At 37.1% G+C, this 18,132-nt stretch overlaps 1 protein-coding gene across 3 annotated transcripts in view; it reads right to left on the bottom strand.

The window, feature by feature from the left end:
• Positions 1-18,132, bottom strand: part of CTNND2 (catenin delta 2) — a 419,330-nt gene that overhangs the window by 126,820 nt on the left and 274,378 nt on the right. For all 3 annotated transcript variants that reach the window (XM_083856451.1, XM_083856449.1, XM_083856450.1), the window contains exons 10-11: positions 15,851-16,064; positions 263-446 (exon numbers count right to left, since the gene is read on the bottom strand). In XM_083856451.1, coding sequence (XP_083712577.1) covers positions 263-446; positions 15,851-16,064 — 398 coding nt within the window. The remainder of the gene's footprint in view (positions 1-262; positions 447-15,850; positions 16,065-18,132) is intronic.

Below are 18,132 nucleotides of genomic sequence, written 5' to 3'. Positions count from 1 at the left end.
AAGCTTGGATGAAAGCAGCTAAAAAAAAAAAAAAAAAAAAAAAAACAGCGCAGAAAATCTCCAACAGCCCTTCCAAAGATTGTTTTTTTAATGACCTGAAGCTTGTATTCTAATTTCCAATTTCAAGTTTACATCACTGAAAGCCATCATCTTTGCTTACAAACAAACAAATTATTTAATTTATAGATAACTAAGAATGGGAAATAGCAATTTAAACAAAACCAAGATGATTAAAGTAAAGCAAAGGTTTTGAAGTACTCACCTTAGGCACCCAGTGGCATTGCGCAGCACCTGTGACGAATGGAGCTGTATTTTATGATCATCCTGGAGTGGAGAGTTTTCCCATCCAGAGTGAGGGATGATCACTGCATTGGTCAACACTGCAAGGGCATCCTGGATGATTGGCATTTTCAGTGCATCACAGGAGGATAGATTCCAGAGAACTCCTACAAAAAGTAAAATGACTAATAATTAACATTTTTCCAAAACAAGTTTGAATTTATATTTTTTTGTTTGTTTTAAAAAACCCAATCTAAACCACTATATTTCGTACCATATTGATGTGTTTAATTTAGCTGTTTCTGTCAAAAATAAAACAGTCTACACTATAGATGGGGCTGCAAACTTTTGCAGTGGGAATACAGCTTTAAATACAAAATGGAGTCACAGCAGCACTGGAAATTTCTCAGAGCTCTGCCTAAAAACTGAGCAGCTGGTTATGATCTAGGCCTACACAGGCTGTGAAGCACACATAGAACAAAGGAGTATTAAAAGGACTTTTTTAGGGCTTGGTCTTCAGATATGTTCCTTCTAAGTAAAATTAATAAAAACCAGTAGCAGAAAACAGGTTCTGATTTATACTAAAACTTCCACTGTTGACAGATACACATTGAGAGAACAAAACCTCAGCACTGTGATCGTCACTGTAATAGAAGTAACTGTCAAGGCTTGTTGGTACTACAACACAAAGACTTCCTCTACCTGATACAGTAGTACTTTACCAGACTTCAGAAGGTAATATTATATTTTGTAAATATTTAACTATACAAAGTTACAGAATACTGTAATTTTTACATGGAAACAACAAGCTTATTGGCGCAACTATCAAGGAGTTTTACTGGAGTTTAAAAACCCAAATCCCTTCCATTGCAATTTGTAATGTGCTAAAGAAAAATAAATCAAGAGCCAAAGTTTTCTAAGCACATCTGCAAAGGTCAAGGTCACTGCATTTGTGCCACACTGAAAGAGGCAAGCAATTGTTAGGAGCAAAAGACACCCTGCTTTCCATTCCCTCCTTTACATATTTGTGTATTTGCTGGAAAAGAACAGGCAACTTTTGTGCTGTGCCAAGATCCTGCTGCTGGTGGGTAGCTCCTGTTGCTGGGGGAAGCTGGAGGACATTTTGCTGTTCTGAAGAACCACTGGTCTTTATTTTAGCTCAGCATCCTCCCAGGAGTAGCTGGAAAAGAAAGTCTGTCTCATCATGCCCCTCCTCTTGCCAACATGCACCCTCTGCTGTAGAATCCAATCCTATTCCTCCCTACTCTCCTTCCCAAAGGACAGTAGCCTGGCCCCACATCTGAACTTGAGTGGCAAAACTGAGTTTTATTTTACATCTATCAAACTTTTTAACCAAACCAGAAAAATTATTACCATCATCCTCATTGTATATAGGTTACAAATATAAACACTACAAAAAATCCAAGTGAGTGTTGTGGGAGGAAAATGCTGAAGGAAGGCCTTAGGAACACAGACTCAGACATTTATAAACATAAGCAGCAAGAACACTACTTGCTCAAGGCTTTCCTTAGCATTCTGTGCTTTGACAGAGCAGAGTAATTAACAGGAATCAACTTATATTTTTGGGTTTCCCTTTAAAATTAATTACCTCTATGGGGAGACTGTTTTTGTTATACCATTTCATGTTTAAATTATTTTATATATAACTGTCTGCAAAAGCAGTTAAATACAAAATTTTGATCAGTATACTAGTAAAAAACCTGCATTAACATAATCTGCATAAGGCAGACCAACTTTAGCTACAAAAAAAAAAAAAGTTCATTTTAATAATGTTCACGTTTTCATTTAAGAATTGCTTTAAAGGAAAACAGTGTTTGAATTCAGTTCTGAATGTCTTTATGAAAAGAAATTCCATATTTAAAAGAATAAAGCCTTTCATAAGGATACTTATAGTTACTTTTCTATGTGTTCTTGTTCTTGGCAAGCTTTAATGTCATATCTACTGTTCTTGAAATCGCTAGCATTTTGCTGGGTTTTGTCAGTTAAAACAACAATAGTTGCCTTTTTTTTTTACATTTATCTAGACAAATGTAAATGATGTGCATGGTATAAAAGCAGAGAATCAAAATTCAAATCTTTCCCCCTTTAAGGATCAATTTAGTTCTTATGCAAGACAATGTGCTGTAACTGTGAAGAAGTCCTATTTTAAAAGTGAAGGAGAAGAGAGTGTTTTGATGGCAACAAAACAATACCTTGGGCTTCAAGAAGTGGTCACAAACTGGAAAAGCAGAAAAGAATACAAAAGAAGCAATGTAAGAGCCCTATCTGGCAAAATGCCTAAAAACATGCATGTCGAAACTATTTTCTATTCACTTCAGGTTCTTGCTAATTTAAAGTAAACTCACATAAACATCGTGGTATTCAGCAACAGTTGAGTCTAGAAATATTCTTTAAGCCCTCTTTCTTTCTGATTTCTGTAACTGGAAAAATTAAACCTTCAGAGTAAGAGGATGATGGGATCGCCAGGCTAAAAAGGCTATTACACCTTCTCCTGAAATTACTTTAAGTCAAGGCACAAGCAAGCAAAATTTAAGACAAGGCAGAAGCACTTCCCAGTAAGCCTGATGCTTGCTTCTGAGTTTTTGTTCCTTACAGTTTTAAAGAGTGAGGTAATCTTCTTCCACCCCAGAACAATGAGTTTCATCTAACTGTGAGACTGAATACTACCTACCACATGAACCAGATTTTTTTTACTGACATGTTAAAATTTATTCTCACAAGCAGTGCAGTCTGCTACATGCTGAGGTTGGCATTCTACACGCCTCCCTGTAACTTTCTTAATTAAGAATTCGCAATTATGAAAAGGCACTGGCAATTCACTTCTCACTGTTTTTGCTGAGGATAACATGAAGCTAGATTTATGTGGGGTCTGAGAAGATGATCCATTGCCTTGACTTTGCAAGGGAGAATGACAATAAAGTAGATCCTTTACCTGATACACCTTCTATTATAGAGCCACCTTTTCACCACATAATTCTGAGCATATTTTCCAAGCCATGGCATGCCCTTGAGGGCTACTCTAAGAATCTGGTTACTGAGGCCATGAGACACCTTACTCTGAAAGCCTTGCCTGAATTGAGTTTCTGAGCACAAGAAGCAAGCCTGCAATAGCCTCAGAGATGCCTTGAGTGACCCCTGGAGAATCTGCATTGTCATCAGCTGCCTACAGGAAGGTAAAGGACTGGACTCACCAGTGACCAATAACGAAAAGTGGGATCCACTCAACAACACAACATTCCAACTCAACTGTTTACCATCCATGAACTCTTGTGAGACTCTTGTGAGAGGTATGAAATAAAGAAACTAAACAGTGTTGAACATCTCTTAATCACTTTCATTCATATTTTATCTCCTTCTTGCTTTTAAAGCTGTGAGGCATTCAGGTTAAGCATTTTGTGTCTCCATTCTCAGATTACTTTTGGTTGTATTGGAAGGCTTGTAGAAAGACGAAAACAGCTACACCAGACTGAACAAGTCTTTCTCCAGGTTGAGGTTTTTCACCCTTACATACAATAAATGGAAATAGGATGAAAAAGTATCTTGCAATCACGTTTTAAGTTTAAAACTGAGGAGAAAACGGTATTGAAAATATTCAGTTGATTCCAGTTAGAAGATGCATTTTGAGTCTGAGTATTAGTCTAGCAAACATCCAATGAAGGATTCTTAGAGGAGACTACAGCAATGTTCATTCTGGAGACTTTACTGCATCAAGTTGTATCTTTTGGAGCAGTTTATCATGCAACTGCTATGGTCGACAGGTTGCTCAATTAAATGGAACAGTCAGAGTGAAAACCCCATAATCTCTGAATCAGGCTGGAGCCCAAACTCATGCTGATTACACTCTTCAATGCATTTTTGTGCTGGCATTTTAATTAGAACTGGTATATGTGTATCTATGGTCAGATATAACTCAAGACCTGATAAGCCACATACTATCCTGATTCCAGTCAAAATTAAGAAAATAAATATTATATACATCTGTGCAAAAACTACTATCATAGCAAGAGAACATGTGCAAAACCAGGGAAGTCTAACCAACTTTATAGTTCATGATTTAATGTGACCTTGTTGAGTATTTTATATATATAATATTTATATATATATTTATTTATATATATATTATTATATACAGATATAAAAACAAACTTCTAGGAACAAGTTAGATCACAAATACAAATGGAAACCAAGGAACTAGAAAAGTCATCTTTTCCAAAAAGCATTGCCCCTACCACAGTGCCACTATGGTTTCTTTGTGGTGCAAAAAATGTACTTTCCCAAACAAATTATACGGTAAAAAAGCTTAAGTAAGTAAACAAATACCATTTGGAGAAACAAGACTTTGATTCTTCTCAATATGGGATGTTTAAGTCAACTTTCAATTATATTAAGATTTCGCTTATTTAATATTCTCTGTAAAAAATAAAAATCCAAAAGTATTACAATATTCTCTGTAAAAAATAAAAAATCCAAAACTATTACAATGCATGCAGCTTTTACTTTTCCATCATAATTTAATAGTTCGGTCATGGAGTGATGCAGAAAACCATTTGATGGTGCTGAGAGACTGCACCCCACAAAGAGAGACCAAAGCATTGGCAGGCATTTTTGTTTATGTGCTGAAGGCACAGAAATACTACTGGGAGTTTCCCTTACGAACATGACAATTAAGATTGAAATCTGAGTGCTAAATACCCTGCACAGAAGCCAAGCACAAGGGATCTTTTGCTGGAGTCCTTAGGAAAAGCATCTTCTACTCCAAGTTCCCCAGTGCTAGAAAAGTCATTTGCTGGCTGCTGCTCGGAGCCCCCGCTGTAATTGCAAGGCTGCTCTGCAGAGCTGGATCTGCTCCCTGGCAGCAGATGTGGCTCCCAATAGATTACAGCAGTTCTGCTGCAGAGATGCTGGATATCAACCACAACATTTCTTAATACAAAATGCAATAAGACCTTACAACCAGTTCAACCGTCAAGGTGAGAAACTGGCTTGGGGAACAGACTTTCTGTAGGAAAGAAAAAGTGGCTGATTCGAAAAGCAAACAACACACAGCTCAAAAAGAATCTCCTTGAAAGCCCACTGTGACAGTAAGTTTAAAATTGGCATAACATGCAAGAAACTTTGACCAATTTTCTTGAAATATTTATCTGGTTTGTGGATGAATACGTATGCATACCTCGCTGTAATTCACTGATTGACACGTAGAGAGGTGGTTTGCTAGCCGTGTATAGAGGCTGATGTAGGAAAAGTCCACATTGAAAAATACTGAGCTTCAGTAAAAGCCATAAGCAGGCAGAAACTTAAGGAATGCTAAGCACAGTTGCTGTAATACATTTTTCCCTTTGCATCCACTCACAGCCTTACAAGAAAAAAGCTTCCACAGAAGAGAAGGATTATTATGGTGTGGTTTTCTGGGTCAATTACAAAAAATACTGCTGATCTTGACTACATAAATGTACAAGACTACATGTAGTAGAAAACATAAAAACATTTCCTCTGAAAAACTAGCCCTTTCTTTCTCAATTGCTGCTCTTTTCATTCCAAAATTACATCTTGGATTTTATTAAAACAAAAAGGAGGGGCCAATTTTAGTATTGATTAAGACCAAGTTCTACCCAAATCCTATTGTATTTAAAAAAGAGCCTGTACTCCTCTTAAGGGACTGAATTTTAACCTAAGGTTGTTCCTCTTTTTCTGCAGTACACTGCAAATTAACACATAACTGTTAAAGGGAAGAAGTCTCAGCCAAGAATGTTAGAGACTTATTAGCCTTCATGTTAAACAGTAGAGGAAATACTGGAAGAGTTGAGCAAGGTTACTGTGGAAAGATCAGTGGTTCCTGCTTAACTTCCTTTCCTAGCTGATGAAATTAAATGAGTCCTGTAAAACACTGAAGCCAAACCAAAACCAATTCATTCTAAGTCAGAGAAACCCAGAAAAAATAAATCAACTGCTTTAAAATGAAGTTTTATCCTAACACATGACTAATGCCAATGCCTTTTCAAATTAAGTACTTTATTAGAAAACATGGGAATCTAACAAGGATGGATACAAATGAATGGCAAGATTTTTTTCAGCGCTTACACCTGTATTATACTGAATAATTTTTTCTAGCACCCAAAATCAAAACGTATGTTTGATAACAGACCTTAGCACAGAGAATAAAAACGTTGCAATTAAAGCTGGACATCAACTTACAACTCTAAATACAAAACTCTGTTCTAAAAATAACCAGTTAGCAGTTAATTCTATCTATAAAACTGCATCTATGTGCAAAATGAAAGGCTCGCTGTATAGTTGCTAAAAGAGAAAAAAGAAGGGAACTCTTACTAGCCAAATTGTTACCTAAAAAAAGAGCACTGTAAATAACATTATTTGGGAGGGAAGAATGAATGTTGGCCTTAGAACCCAAAAATAATGAATAAAAAAGAATAAAATTACTGAGCATAGTGAAAACAGTAATTTGACCACAGAATGAACATGCTTCACCATAACCACAAACTCTCATTGAAATAAAAAGTGAAATATTCTAATCTTTTTCTATACAAAAAATTATTTTCAAAATAAAATTTAGTACTTTGTGCAGCAAATCTGAAACATTTCAAAGTACAAAGTGGTTTTAAACTACAAGTATTTTAATACTCCATCATTCATGGCAGGCCCATCAAAATTATATGTCCACCTGAATTTTTCCAAAGGATTACTACTTGCTAAAAAAGTTCAATGCAGCTCTTATGTCAAGCCATATGCTACAACAGATGTCCTCTATTTATCACGCCAGATTAACTTGTTTGATATTTCCTCTTAAATTTAAAATTTGGCTGAAGTAAAAAACAGAAGAAAATTATTTATGTAGTATATTAATGAGCAAATGATGAAATCAGTTTCACTGGTCCATGAACCAAAACATGGGCAAAACTTGTACGAATTTTCCATAGAAGATGAATCTCCGTGTACAAGAGAAAAACAGTTACTTCCTACTTAGAGAGAAAAGGAGACCAACAAGGGACCACCTTGGGTTTTGTGCTGGTACTGAGGGTGGTAAAGGCAGGACAAGTAAATGTGCATTTGCCTGGGAAACTGGGAGAAGGAAGCAGGCTGGGAAAATGGATGAAACCACCCCCAAGCAGACCGCTAAGAGAGGAGAAGGGCTCCCCTAGCAGGAGCATTGCACTGTTCCCAGCAGAGCCCTCAGCACAGTGACTTGTTCTCCTCTCCCACATTCACCTCCAGGGAAACAGGCACTGCAAGCCTGAGGAAGGTTTGGTATTGCTGTGTAACAGTACATTCCCTTCTACCTATAAAAACTCTTTAGATGTAACACCTTACATGATAAATCAGTACCCCAGCCTGTTGCTAAGAAAGCAAGGCATAAAATTTCAGAAAGTATCTATTTTAACACATCTCCTTATTTAACTGGAAGCAGCAAGGGGTGAAGAAGTTAATCTGATGATTCAGAAAAAAGTTGAGAATAACTCTTCACTAAGACAACAGATTTTATCAGTGGGTTTTCCCATTTTCAGAGCCAAAATAGTGACAGCATATTGAGAAAGGGGGCAAAGATTGTTTTATAATTAAACAGTAAAATTGTAATAGATATGGTATAAAATGATCCATTTGAGCTGTCAACATTGTTTGCCTAAGCGTTATTTGATAAGACAGCATCATTTCTGAAGAAAAATTACAAAATTTAATAAATTACTTTTAGATTTGCTAGTACAAAAAACTATAAATAGGATGTGTTTTGAATGACTTTGGAATTTCTTGAAGATGTCTCAGCCTATAGGTTGGAAATCAGTTTCCCAATATCATATGAGTGTAAGCTGTAGAACCTTTTACCTTCCTGTTTTGCAAGGAAAATGACTACAAAGATTTGGTATTTTGGTGAATGGTTCCACACTGGGTTTGTATGAATTGGCATTTATAAAATGCCAGTTAACTCTTGCTCTGAATTTGTTTGAAAATCACTTCCACATTTCCAGAAATGATGGTAGAATTTTCTGTAGGCAATACTAAAATCTAGAATTTAAACTCTGCCACACTATGGAGTCATACTGTAAAGTACAACACACAGCTGTGCTTGGCAACAGCACATCCACTGTCAGCCTATTAGTCTGGAGAAGTACATATAGTATGTAATACAAATTGTAAGTATTTTACGAAAATTATGATGATGCAATAGTTATTTTTGGAGACTCTCTGTAAAGCCTTCAAGTAACTGATGACTGGAGTGGAAAAATAGAGTTGCCACACAGCCACTAACCCTGCCACAGGGTTTGTACTACCTTAGTGGAGTTGCTTGAAGTTGTATTGGGGCACTTGGACCTTCAGTGAGATTAACTCGAGCAGCTGCTTCTGCAGACCAGATGCCTTCATTTATTTTGCTTAGCTCTGATAATGCTCTGGATTAAGCCAATTTTTATCAAGGTAGCAGTAACAAGAAGTTTTTCTGAGTTAAACAAACCTTTAGTTTCCTTTTTCCCCCCCACAAGATTTTAGATGTGACAGTATAAAATGATAAACTAGCCTGTGCAGTTTTGGTTGTGAGACAAAGCACATTGTTTTAAAAGCAATCTGAGATTTGCGGGGGATTTGATGGAGTTCAGCATTTCTTTTGAAATTCTCAATGGTTCACAGAACTCAGAGTGGAGGTTATTAGTGGAGGTAGTAAGGTGGCTTACTTAGAAGTATCTCGAGCAAAAGGAGGAAGTCAAATTACTGTGTAAACTCTGGGAACTGAAAAGGCTCTTGTAGTTGTAGAAATAAATACTGAAGAAACTACAATAGGTAATTCCTTATTCAGCCACTGGCTTTGATCCAGAGTAAATAGATAGGAATTTTCATTACACAAATAATCTTGTTAATGTTGAAAACAACTTTTATTTAAAACACCTAATTAGAAGTAAATTACTTCATAAGCTTTAATCAACTTTTAAAATTGATTGTAGTAGGATATTGTACTTGCAATTACATCCATTTAACGAAGGAGTAGGAAAGGTTTATTAGAGCTAATACCCTTTAAATCTCCATTTTGAATAGAAAGCATTTAAAACATTTAAGCAAACCTTAGTGCCCAGGCAAGTAGATTTGAAATTTATTAATCTTATCCTAAATCTATTGGTGGAAAAATAATTAAGGTCTGTAAGTCACCTGCCTCTGTGCTTGGCAGAGTTCCTCAAAACACTTGTTTGAAGTTATTAAAGGGAATTCACTTATGTGCAGAACAGACACCAAGCAAGAAATGAATGAACATATTTTCCTGCCAAAATCAAAATCATCACTTCTGAAAGCAGCTCTGTGCTAGCAGTTATCTAACTCCATGCTTATCCTTTCTAATTTCCTTGACTTGACAGGACACAGTGATCAGATCAGATACTGGAGGTGGAGGAGCTTCATCCCTAAGAGGCACTTGTGGTACTTTCTGCATTTATCGCACACCTACATTTTGTTTTACTACACAGTTATGGGCCCCAAAGGATATTTAGCAGTTTTATTCTCTTAGCTAAGCATATACTAAACCAGAACTATGCCAACCTTGTAGCAGCAGTCTTAGCATGGTTATGCCATCATGACAATTTAAACACACACATATTGCTTTTTGTGTCATCTGTTTGAAAAGCTTGTGATAGGCAGGAAATGTATCTGAACCTAAAACATGTACCTTTATAATCTGATTTTCAGTTTGTGTAATGCTGAACTTGTCTCTTTGCTTCCACCAGCAAGCCACTGTACATTTATCTTCCCACCTATCTTTTTACATTACATATCAAAAGCTACTAAATAATTAGGCCTTTCACTGGTCAGGCTTCCTTATACTTACACTGCTCCATTACAGAACTAGAGTTTTGTATGGAATGGAATACAGCTAAGAAATGGGATACTTAATATGAGCAATAATGGAGGAACACCGAATATAAACCTGCAAAGGAAAAGGGAGGAAAAATAGAGATTTTAGGAATTACATCAAGGTGAAATACTTTAAGAATACAAAACTCATAGAAGAGTTTGGTTCTTCTTTACTTAAGGCCGTGGAAAAGTCATCTTGGAATGGGATAAAAGAGCCTTTATTCATTTTCAAATTAAATTTCCAGACAGCAATAAGGTTACAAATAGGTGCCTCCTCCAAATGAATGTTTGTATCACAATAAAATTTCACATCTGTGTTTACACACTCCACTAACTGAGGTAATGTAAAAGGCACTTTTGCAGATAACTACTAAATTATTAAATTAAACTGCTTCAAGATTCTAAGTACTACGCAGTGAGCCCTTTGCCATAATATTGTTAAATAAGATTTAACAACACAAAAAAAAATACAAAATAAAATACAAAAATAAAAGATACTAAATAATGCAAAAAATACAAAAAAAAATCAAGAGTGTAATGCCTTACAAAGTCCAATTAGAAGATAACATTACAAAGAGAAAACATTCTAGGTATGCAATTTTGACTTTGGGAACTCCCAAGTAAAGAACTCCCATTGTACTAGGAGGTTAAAAATTCTAAATGATTGGCCATAATTACTTAAAAAAAATGAAATCCTTTTAAATCTTCCACTGAAGTGAGCTCAAAGGTACATTTAAATAGAATACTCCCTTAAACATGCTTTACATATCACTGCAGGCTCGCTAACTTGCAACTACACAGATTAACAAAGAATGATACAAGGCTCAAAGGGGCCTTCTGGAGTGACTTGACCAACCTGCCAATAATTTATGCACATGCCAAGAAGCAGCATTCAATCAAAAGGAGGTTTCACCTGCAGTGCTTAACTCAGACCAGACAGATCTACGGTGGACAACATGTAATTGCTTTCAGTGACACTGAGAGATTATCCATAAGGTTATAAACCCCTCCTTATAAATGTATGGCAGCTACTAAAACTGAAACAGGACTATGTGATAATATTGCATAACATGGGGTGACAACAGAGGACCAACCAAGCCAAAACACAAACTGGCCACAGCTGAAATTAGACAATACTGATGAATACTGGAATCCAAAGTCTGGGAAGTAAATGAATTTTTTCCCTGCCCAACCTGACTGTGGGTTAAGACACTTGGAGAACCAGTGCTTCTTCGAAAGAAACATTTTGTACACAACATCTTTGTTTTGCAGGAATGGAATATATGCCTTTTGATTAAGTGAATAAAAGTGTGAATGAAATACATGAGTCAGTACCTACTTATCTATATTTAGTATACATGCATAGTGTTAGAAAGTTTCTGCTTTTTAATTTTTTTTAATGTGCTAATTTTTATAATTTATATATTTTCAGTAGACAGTAGTTGAATCTCTGACACTTTATTGTCAACCAAAATAAGTAGGAGACTGGCTGCTAGCACAGGAGAAAACAATTTCTCCTGACATTATTTATAGCTGCAGTTCTTTATCACCATGTACTTTCTAAAAGTGGATTATTCACTTTTACCTTTCAATCAGAAATGGTATTTACAGATTTTAAACAGGTGATGCAGTCATACAAGGGCCCTCTTTAAAAGGAATTTTTTCCAATCCAGCTACCTCATTGTTCATAGACAGAAACTGTGTTTCTAGCTGTGATGGATCTTGTTTGTCAAAACTGGGAAGAATAGCAGTTTAAACCATTTTATCTGAGACAGGTATCCAGTTAACCAATCAAGCTGATGGAAGAAGGAGCAAACACAGGCTGAATCACAGAATCATAGAACGGCCTGAATTGGAAAGTCTACCAACAGCAGCCTGACCTCACCTTCTGCACAAGGCATCCTTGGGATTCCTCTGTTATCTTTGCTAAAATGTCAGGTTTTTCCATTTATTTTTTTTCCCGACAGTAAAACAAATAGAAAAATTATCAAAAGAATTTTGTGGAAGGGTTCATAATTAACTTGGTAAAGGCAAGGGAATCAGAAATCAGTTATTCATTGTCATTATTACCAAGTGAAAACATTTCTTTCTACCATCTGCAGGATCTGTGCTAATTTTGTACTATGTTCCTCTCTATTTATATTTATTAGGAAAGTGTTAACATTTAATTATTTTAAAATAGAAGGCTTTTATTTTTTTCCCATTAACAGGTGCTACTGTGGAAACTGGCAGCACAGCACTGGGGTAAGAAGATGGCTAAATTAAGTGTGGTGCATTCAGCTTACACTTATTTCTTTTCATTTACAGACTTACATGAACAGATTTACATTGTGATTTAGGTTCTCCTTGAGTCTCTGGAAATTACCAGAGGCTGTAGGCCATGCCAACCTCTCTATTTCTATCAGAATATTTCACTTTTGCACAAATGTATATATTCATGGGTATACCTAATTTTATCCATGTTCTTCTAGTAAAAAACCTGTAACTGTTTCTGGAAGTGTTTCTGTAAGAATAATCTTCCCATATCTCAAGAACTATTTCCTGGGCATTAACACCATTTAATTTCATAATAGCCAGGCAGCACACTTCCCTCAGAGCTTCTTCATGGGAGCCTGCACAGGAACCATTTCCCTGACATGGTAGAGCTTCAAAGCTCTGACACTGCTATAAGGTTAAGTTTGTGCAATCCAAAAATTTGAGCATGGTAAAGTTTTCCAGTATTAGCCCAAGACCTCTGCTGCTGAGGAGGAGAAAAACGAGATAAAGGAGAAAGTGAAAAAACTCTGTTTTGGAGAGATTATGGCAGAAAGAAATCTCTGGAAAAGAGAACAAGCCACAAATAGTGCTGAAGGCAATCCTGACAATCAAGGAGCTACTGGGCTAGAAAGCTGGTTTAAATAGCCTTCCAAAACCAGTCTTGAGATTGCCAGAAACTGAAGTTATAATCTACTTAGAGAAGAGCAACAAGAAGGAAGAGAATGTCCATGTTTGAGGAAGAAACTAATATCAGAACTTTCGCTCTGCTGGGCAAGTGCTTCACGGTACTTGGGGCAGGCAATGAATGCTTCACTACTGGCAGACAAATTGAGCTGCTAAATAACCTCTCCAGGCCATATTTCTTCCCTTGCACCTGGGTGTCTACTCAGAGTGATTCACACCTTCATCTTGTCAGATTCCTGGACAGGTCATTTACACTTGACAGGCTCAGTTCCCATCTGCTTGACAGAGATAATGATACTTCCTCACCTAAGAGAAGTGCTCTGAGGACAAATGTGGATGACTATTTAGGGGCAGCCATGTCAGTCTGTACGAATTCCTAAGGCATGAACTTTGTGTCCTCTCTAAGAGTAACAAACCAGAGCAGCTTTTATATAGACAGGATGCACAATGAACATGAGATGGAAAGGCTCAAAGTATTATGTTTACTCCCAAAACAGACATTTGTTATTATTTTCTCTGCATCTCCTCCAGGCTGTGGAGCCCCTACTGAAATAATTACCTTCCTGCCACCTCAGCTCAGGAAGGCTGATGGAAAGCATTGAGAACTTTTTATTTTTCCTTGTGCCTGCCACCAAGTCAAATCTTTTCATTACCAAGGGAGTTGCTGCAGGAGCTACCTTTCATCCCCCAGAAAGGACAGAAAGAAGGAATTCAGCTGAGATTGCTGTCACATTACAAGACTTTACCAAAAAAGAAAAAAAAAAAAAAAAGAACTGATTCAGATGCACGATTTTAGCCTGTTTCCTAAGAGATGCAAGATGAGAGCTGCAGCTATGAGGAAGTTTTTCAGAACACCGCCACAAACATGTTTGCATTTTGAAAGCAAGGGCCAGTGATCTGCATTCTGAAAGGCACAAAACATGGCCAGGGCAAGCAGTGTCCTTCTGGAATGTACTGGCTATTAAAAATAAACAAAAAACTCTGATACAAGAACAGGCTCAGGAATAAAATCTTGAAATACCACTGACTTTGATCCCATTCCTCTGGATCACCATCTTGGTGACCCTTCCATACACATGCAGCACTCGCCATCCGTGGGAGCTGCATCTACCTGTGCAAAGGCAGGTCACTGCCTCCCATTGATGGTCAATACCTACTCCTCTTGGTAGTAACACTTTGAGGGCACACTAGAAAACAAAGATCCTTTATTTCTGTGGGAATTTGGGAAAATTTAACAGCATACTGTTCAATGGAACCATCATAAACCGTAACCCAGTACATTTTCTTTAAATGACCTAATGACATTACATGTTCCATCTACAGGTGGCATGGGAAGTGCAACGGTGACTGCTGAGGTTTATTAGCAGTTTGCCACTTACTACTCAGAATAAATAGGCAGAATGTTCCCTGGAGGCAGGATACTGACAACATAACCAAGAAACAAACAAGTATGTTGAATCTGAAGCAGCGGTTACACTTTATTAGATCTGTCAGTAACTCTGTCACTCTACGGGAGGCACAATCCGAGCTCATGTAACCTGTATCTCTGCCCCATTAATCCTGACTAATAAGTAGGAGGTGATAACTATTGTAACTAAGAAACAAAATTAAATATAAAAAAATCTACATTTAATAAACACCATCCAGTTTATTCAAACACCCTCAAGGAAGGAACCTGGAGCCAACCAAAGGATGGTAAAGTTTATGAATTTGTACCCTAAATGAGGCCTGTTGTACAAGCAGAAATAATTTCTGCAGAAACATAAATGATAATGTGTACTCAGGTGATTCTGTGACAGAAATGAGAAATTTTCTTACATATTTTAGTTGGAAAATCTTAATGAAAATACCAGCATTGAAAATAGGATAATGAAAATATTTTTGATTTACAGTGTTACTTGGGAGTATAATCCCCAAATAGAATGAAATCACAAAGTGAAAAGTAAAATAAAAATAAAATTAAATTAACAAATAAAGTAAAATAAAATAAAGAATCCCCCTCTACCTTGTTTCTGTTTTACATAATAAATACTCTAGCTTAAGGGCAAGGTGAAAAAAGCCCTCCAAACACTTCATATCAGTCCTGTTTGACAGCATTCCTGTATTCCTGAAAACTACCACCCCTCCCCTCTCTCTTGAATTTCAGAAAGGAAAAAATCCACACGATCTTAAAAAGACCAGATCCTACTATATCAAGAAAAGAAATAAACTGCTACTGCCTGCATGCTCTGTGTAAAACACACCACACAGCATGCTATCAAATTTTAGAGAAAAGAAAGAAGATGATGTCCACTTCTCCAACAGCTTTCCACTTTCCTATCAGAAACCTGAGAAAGGCAGAAAACTCCCAAACAAATCCTCTCTCTCACAACATCCCTACATAGGATATAAAAGCAATGAGTAACAGTTTCTAAGTAAATTCAATAAAATACGGCTCCTGTCTGGCCAGCCCTACACCAGACAGGAGGGAAAGCAGAGGATTCCCACCACAACAGATCCATGTGTGGAGCACATCTGCAAGAGCACTCATGGCTAAGCAAGAACAAAGTGAACCAGCAATGACAGGCATAAACCACACCCACATCTGTAAACTGCATGATATTGTAAGACATTCATACATTACACAAATCCAAAGAGCTTGAAAGCTTTTTGTTATGGCAAATAAGATGGTAATGAAATAGTTACTGATGGAGCAAGTGTCATGTGGCACAGAACTTTGTTTGCAAGACTTATAGAGAGCCTGAACAAAAAAATACTGAAAAATTCAAACCTGTGACCAGTTCTCTGATTTCCAAATCTGTAGTCTTGCGGAGTAACCGTACTAATGCTGGGATACCACCACAGTTTTTCAGAGCTATTTTGTTGTCATCATTTGCCTTCCCATATACCAAGTTCCTCAAAGCTCCACAGGCACTACGGTGGACTTCTGTCATCCGATGGTCCAATAGGTCCACCAGTAATTGTATTCCACCTTGTCTTCTTATCTGAAACAGGCCAAAGTGATAATCATACAGTTAGGCAATGAACACCAGTATTAACAAATGCTGTCCAATGCAATTAAGCTGTGTTTTATGTGGACTGAAGGCCAACAAAGGATACTGGTAACACCACAGAGCTGCTACATTTCACTGCTTTGATTTCTAGTATTACTCTTTCAGTAGCAACATAATTGTACAATGACAAACCAGTACCTCTGTAAAAGCAGCCAAAGTTAGTCAACAGTGTTGCCTCATCAAGGTTTCTCATGGTTCCTCAAGGTTTGCCTTGGCAAGAGTTTCTCCTGCGCTGGAGAAACATCATCTCCTTCTGTGTAACACATTACAAGAAAAAAAAACCCCACAAGGCTACAGCAAACAAAAAAAAAGAGCACTTAACGTCATAAAGCTTTTAAGAATCCTGCCTTTACATTTAATTACTGGGAATGGGAACAGCTACTGTAGTCTCAGTAAGGATGTTATATCCACTAAATTGGGATGAGCAAAGTTGAAAGGAAAAGGAGGAAGTCACCGGAAATATAAAGACAAGGATGAGAAATAAATTGTGATAAGCTTGTTCTAACAATATTGAGGGAGACCCATAAATGATGCAGGAACAGAAGTCTTTTATGTACCCAAGGTGGCCGACAAAATAAATTTCTAATGTGATATGTCATATAAAAAAATTCTAAAAAAAGCACAGAAGTATTTCAGACAAATAATCAAGAAGGTCAAGCACAATTTATTCTGAAATCCATTTCAAACAAATACATTTTCATTGTTCTGTGGCACTACTTGTTCCTCAAAGAGTAATCAGTCTTGGATTTAATTTTAAGAAACCATACAGATTCATAACTAACATTTGAAGAGTACAATGATTGAGCAAGCTTTAAGCAAGTTATACAGACATCTCTGAAGAAGTCAAAAAGTTTCCCCGTGGGTGCAGCTGGCTAAGGCCAGCCAAAACAAGCCAGGCACTTCAGCTGGCCATTTTACATTTAAGATAAAAACAAAACCAACAAAAAACAAACAAACGAAAACCCCCCACACAACAAACCAATAAAAATAAAATTTAAATAATTTAAATACATCTAATATAACTTTATGTACAACTGTATAACTGATGTATGGTATTTCATGGATCTAAATATGGCCTTTCATGGATCTAACACAAGCTTAAAAGAGGCAAAGTGCTGGGTCCTGTGTTACTGTCACAGCAAGCCCATGCAATTGCTACAGGCTTTGGGAAGAGTGGCTGGAAAGCTGGATATTGGAAAGTGAACTGTCTACAGCAAGCTGAACATGAGCCAGCAGGTGCCCAGGTGGCCAAGAAAGCCATGGACATCCTGGCCTGTACCATGAAAAGTGTGGCCAGCAGCATTAGGGCAGTGATCATTCTCCTCTGCTTGGCACTGGTAAGTACTCAAATCCTGTGTTCAGTTCTGGGCCCTTCACTACAAGAAGGACATTGAGGGGCTGGAACAAGTCTGGAGAAGGGCAATGGAGTTGATGAAGGGTCTGGAGCACATCTCTTGTGAAGGGCAGCAGAGGGAGCTGGAATTATTCAGCACAGACAAGAGTGACCTTATCACTCTACAACTGCCTGAAAGGAGGGTGTAGCCAGGTGGGAGTTGGTCTCTTCTCCCAAGTAACAAGTGGTAGTACAAGAGGAAATGGCCTCATGTTATGTCAGGGGAGGTTTAAGTTGGATATTATGAAAAAATTCTTCACTGAAAAGGTTATCAAGCCCTGGAATACCAGGGATTGTCCAGGGAAATAACTGAGTCACCATCACTGAAGGTATTTAAAAGGTGTCAGATGTGGCACTCAGTGGTGAAATTTGCAGTGCTGAGTTAATGGTTGACTAGATGACCTTGATTGTTTCCAACGTAAATGATTATGTGAATCTATGATTCACTTCAAATAAAGACTGAAAAGTGATTCAGGCTTTAGGGTTCCAAAATCGAGCTATATGAAATTACTCACTGCTAAACCAGAACTTTTCTCTTTTATCTGGCATATTCTTATTTTTTTAATAACAGCAAAACCAAAATATAGAACAGCTGTGTTATCAAAA

This window comes from Zosterops lateralis, assembly GCF_965231275.1.
Source record: "Zosterops lateralis genome assembly, chromosome: 1".
Classification (NCBI taxonomy): Eukaryota; Metazoa; Chordata; class Aves; order Passeriformes; family Zosteropidae; genus Zosterops; species Zosterops lateralis.
This window is presented reverse-complemented; position numbering and strand designations above follow the sequence as displayed.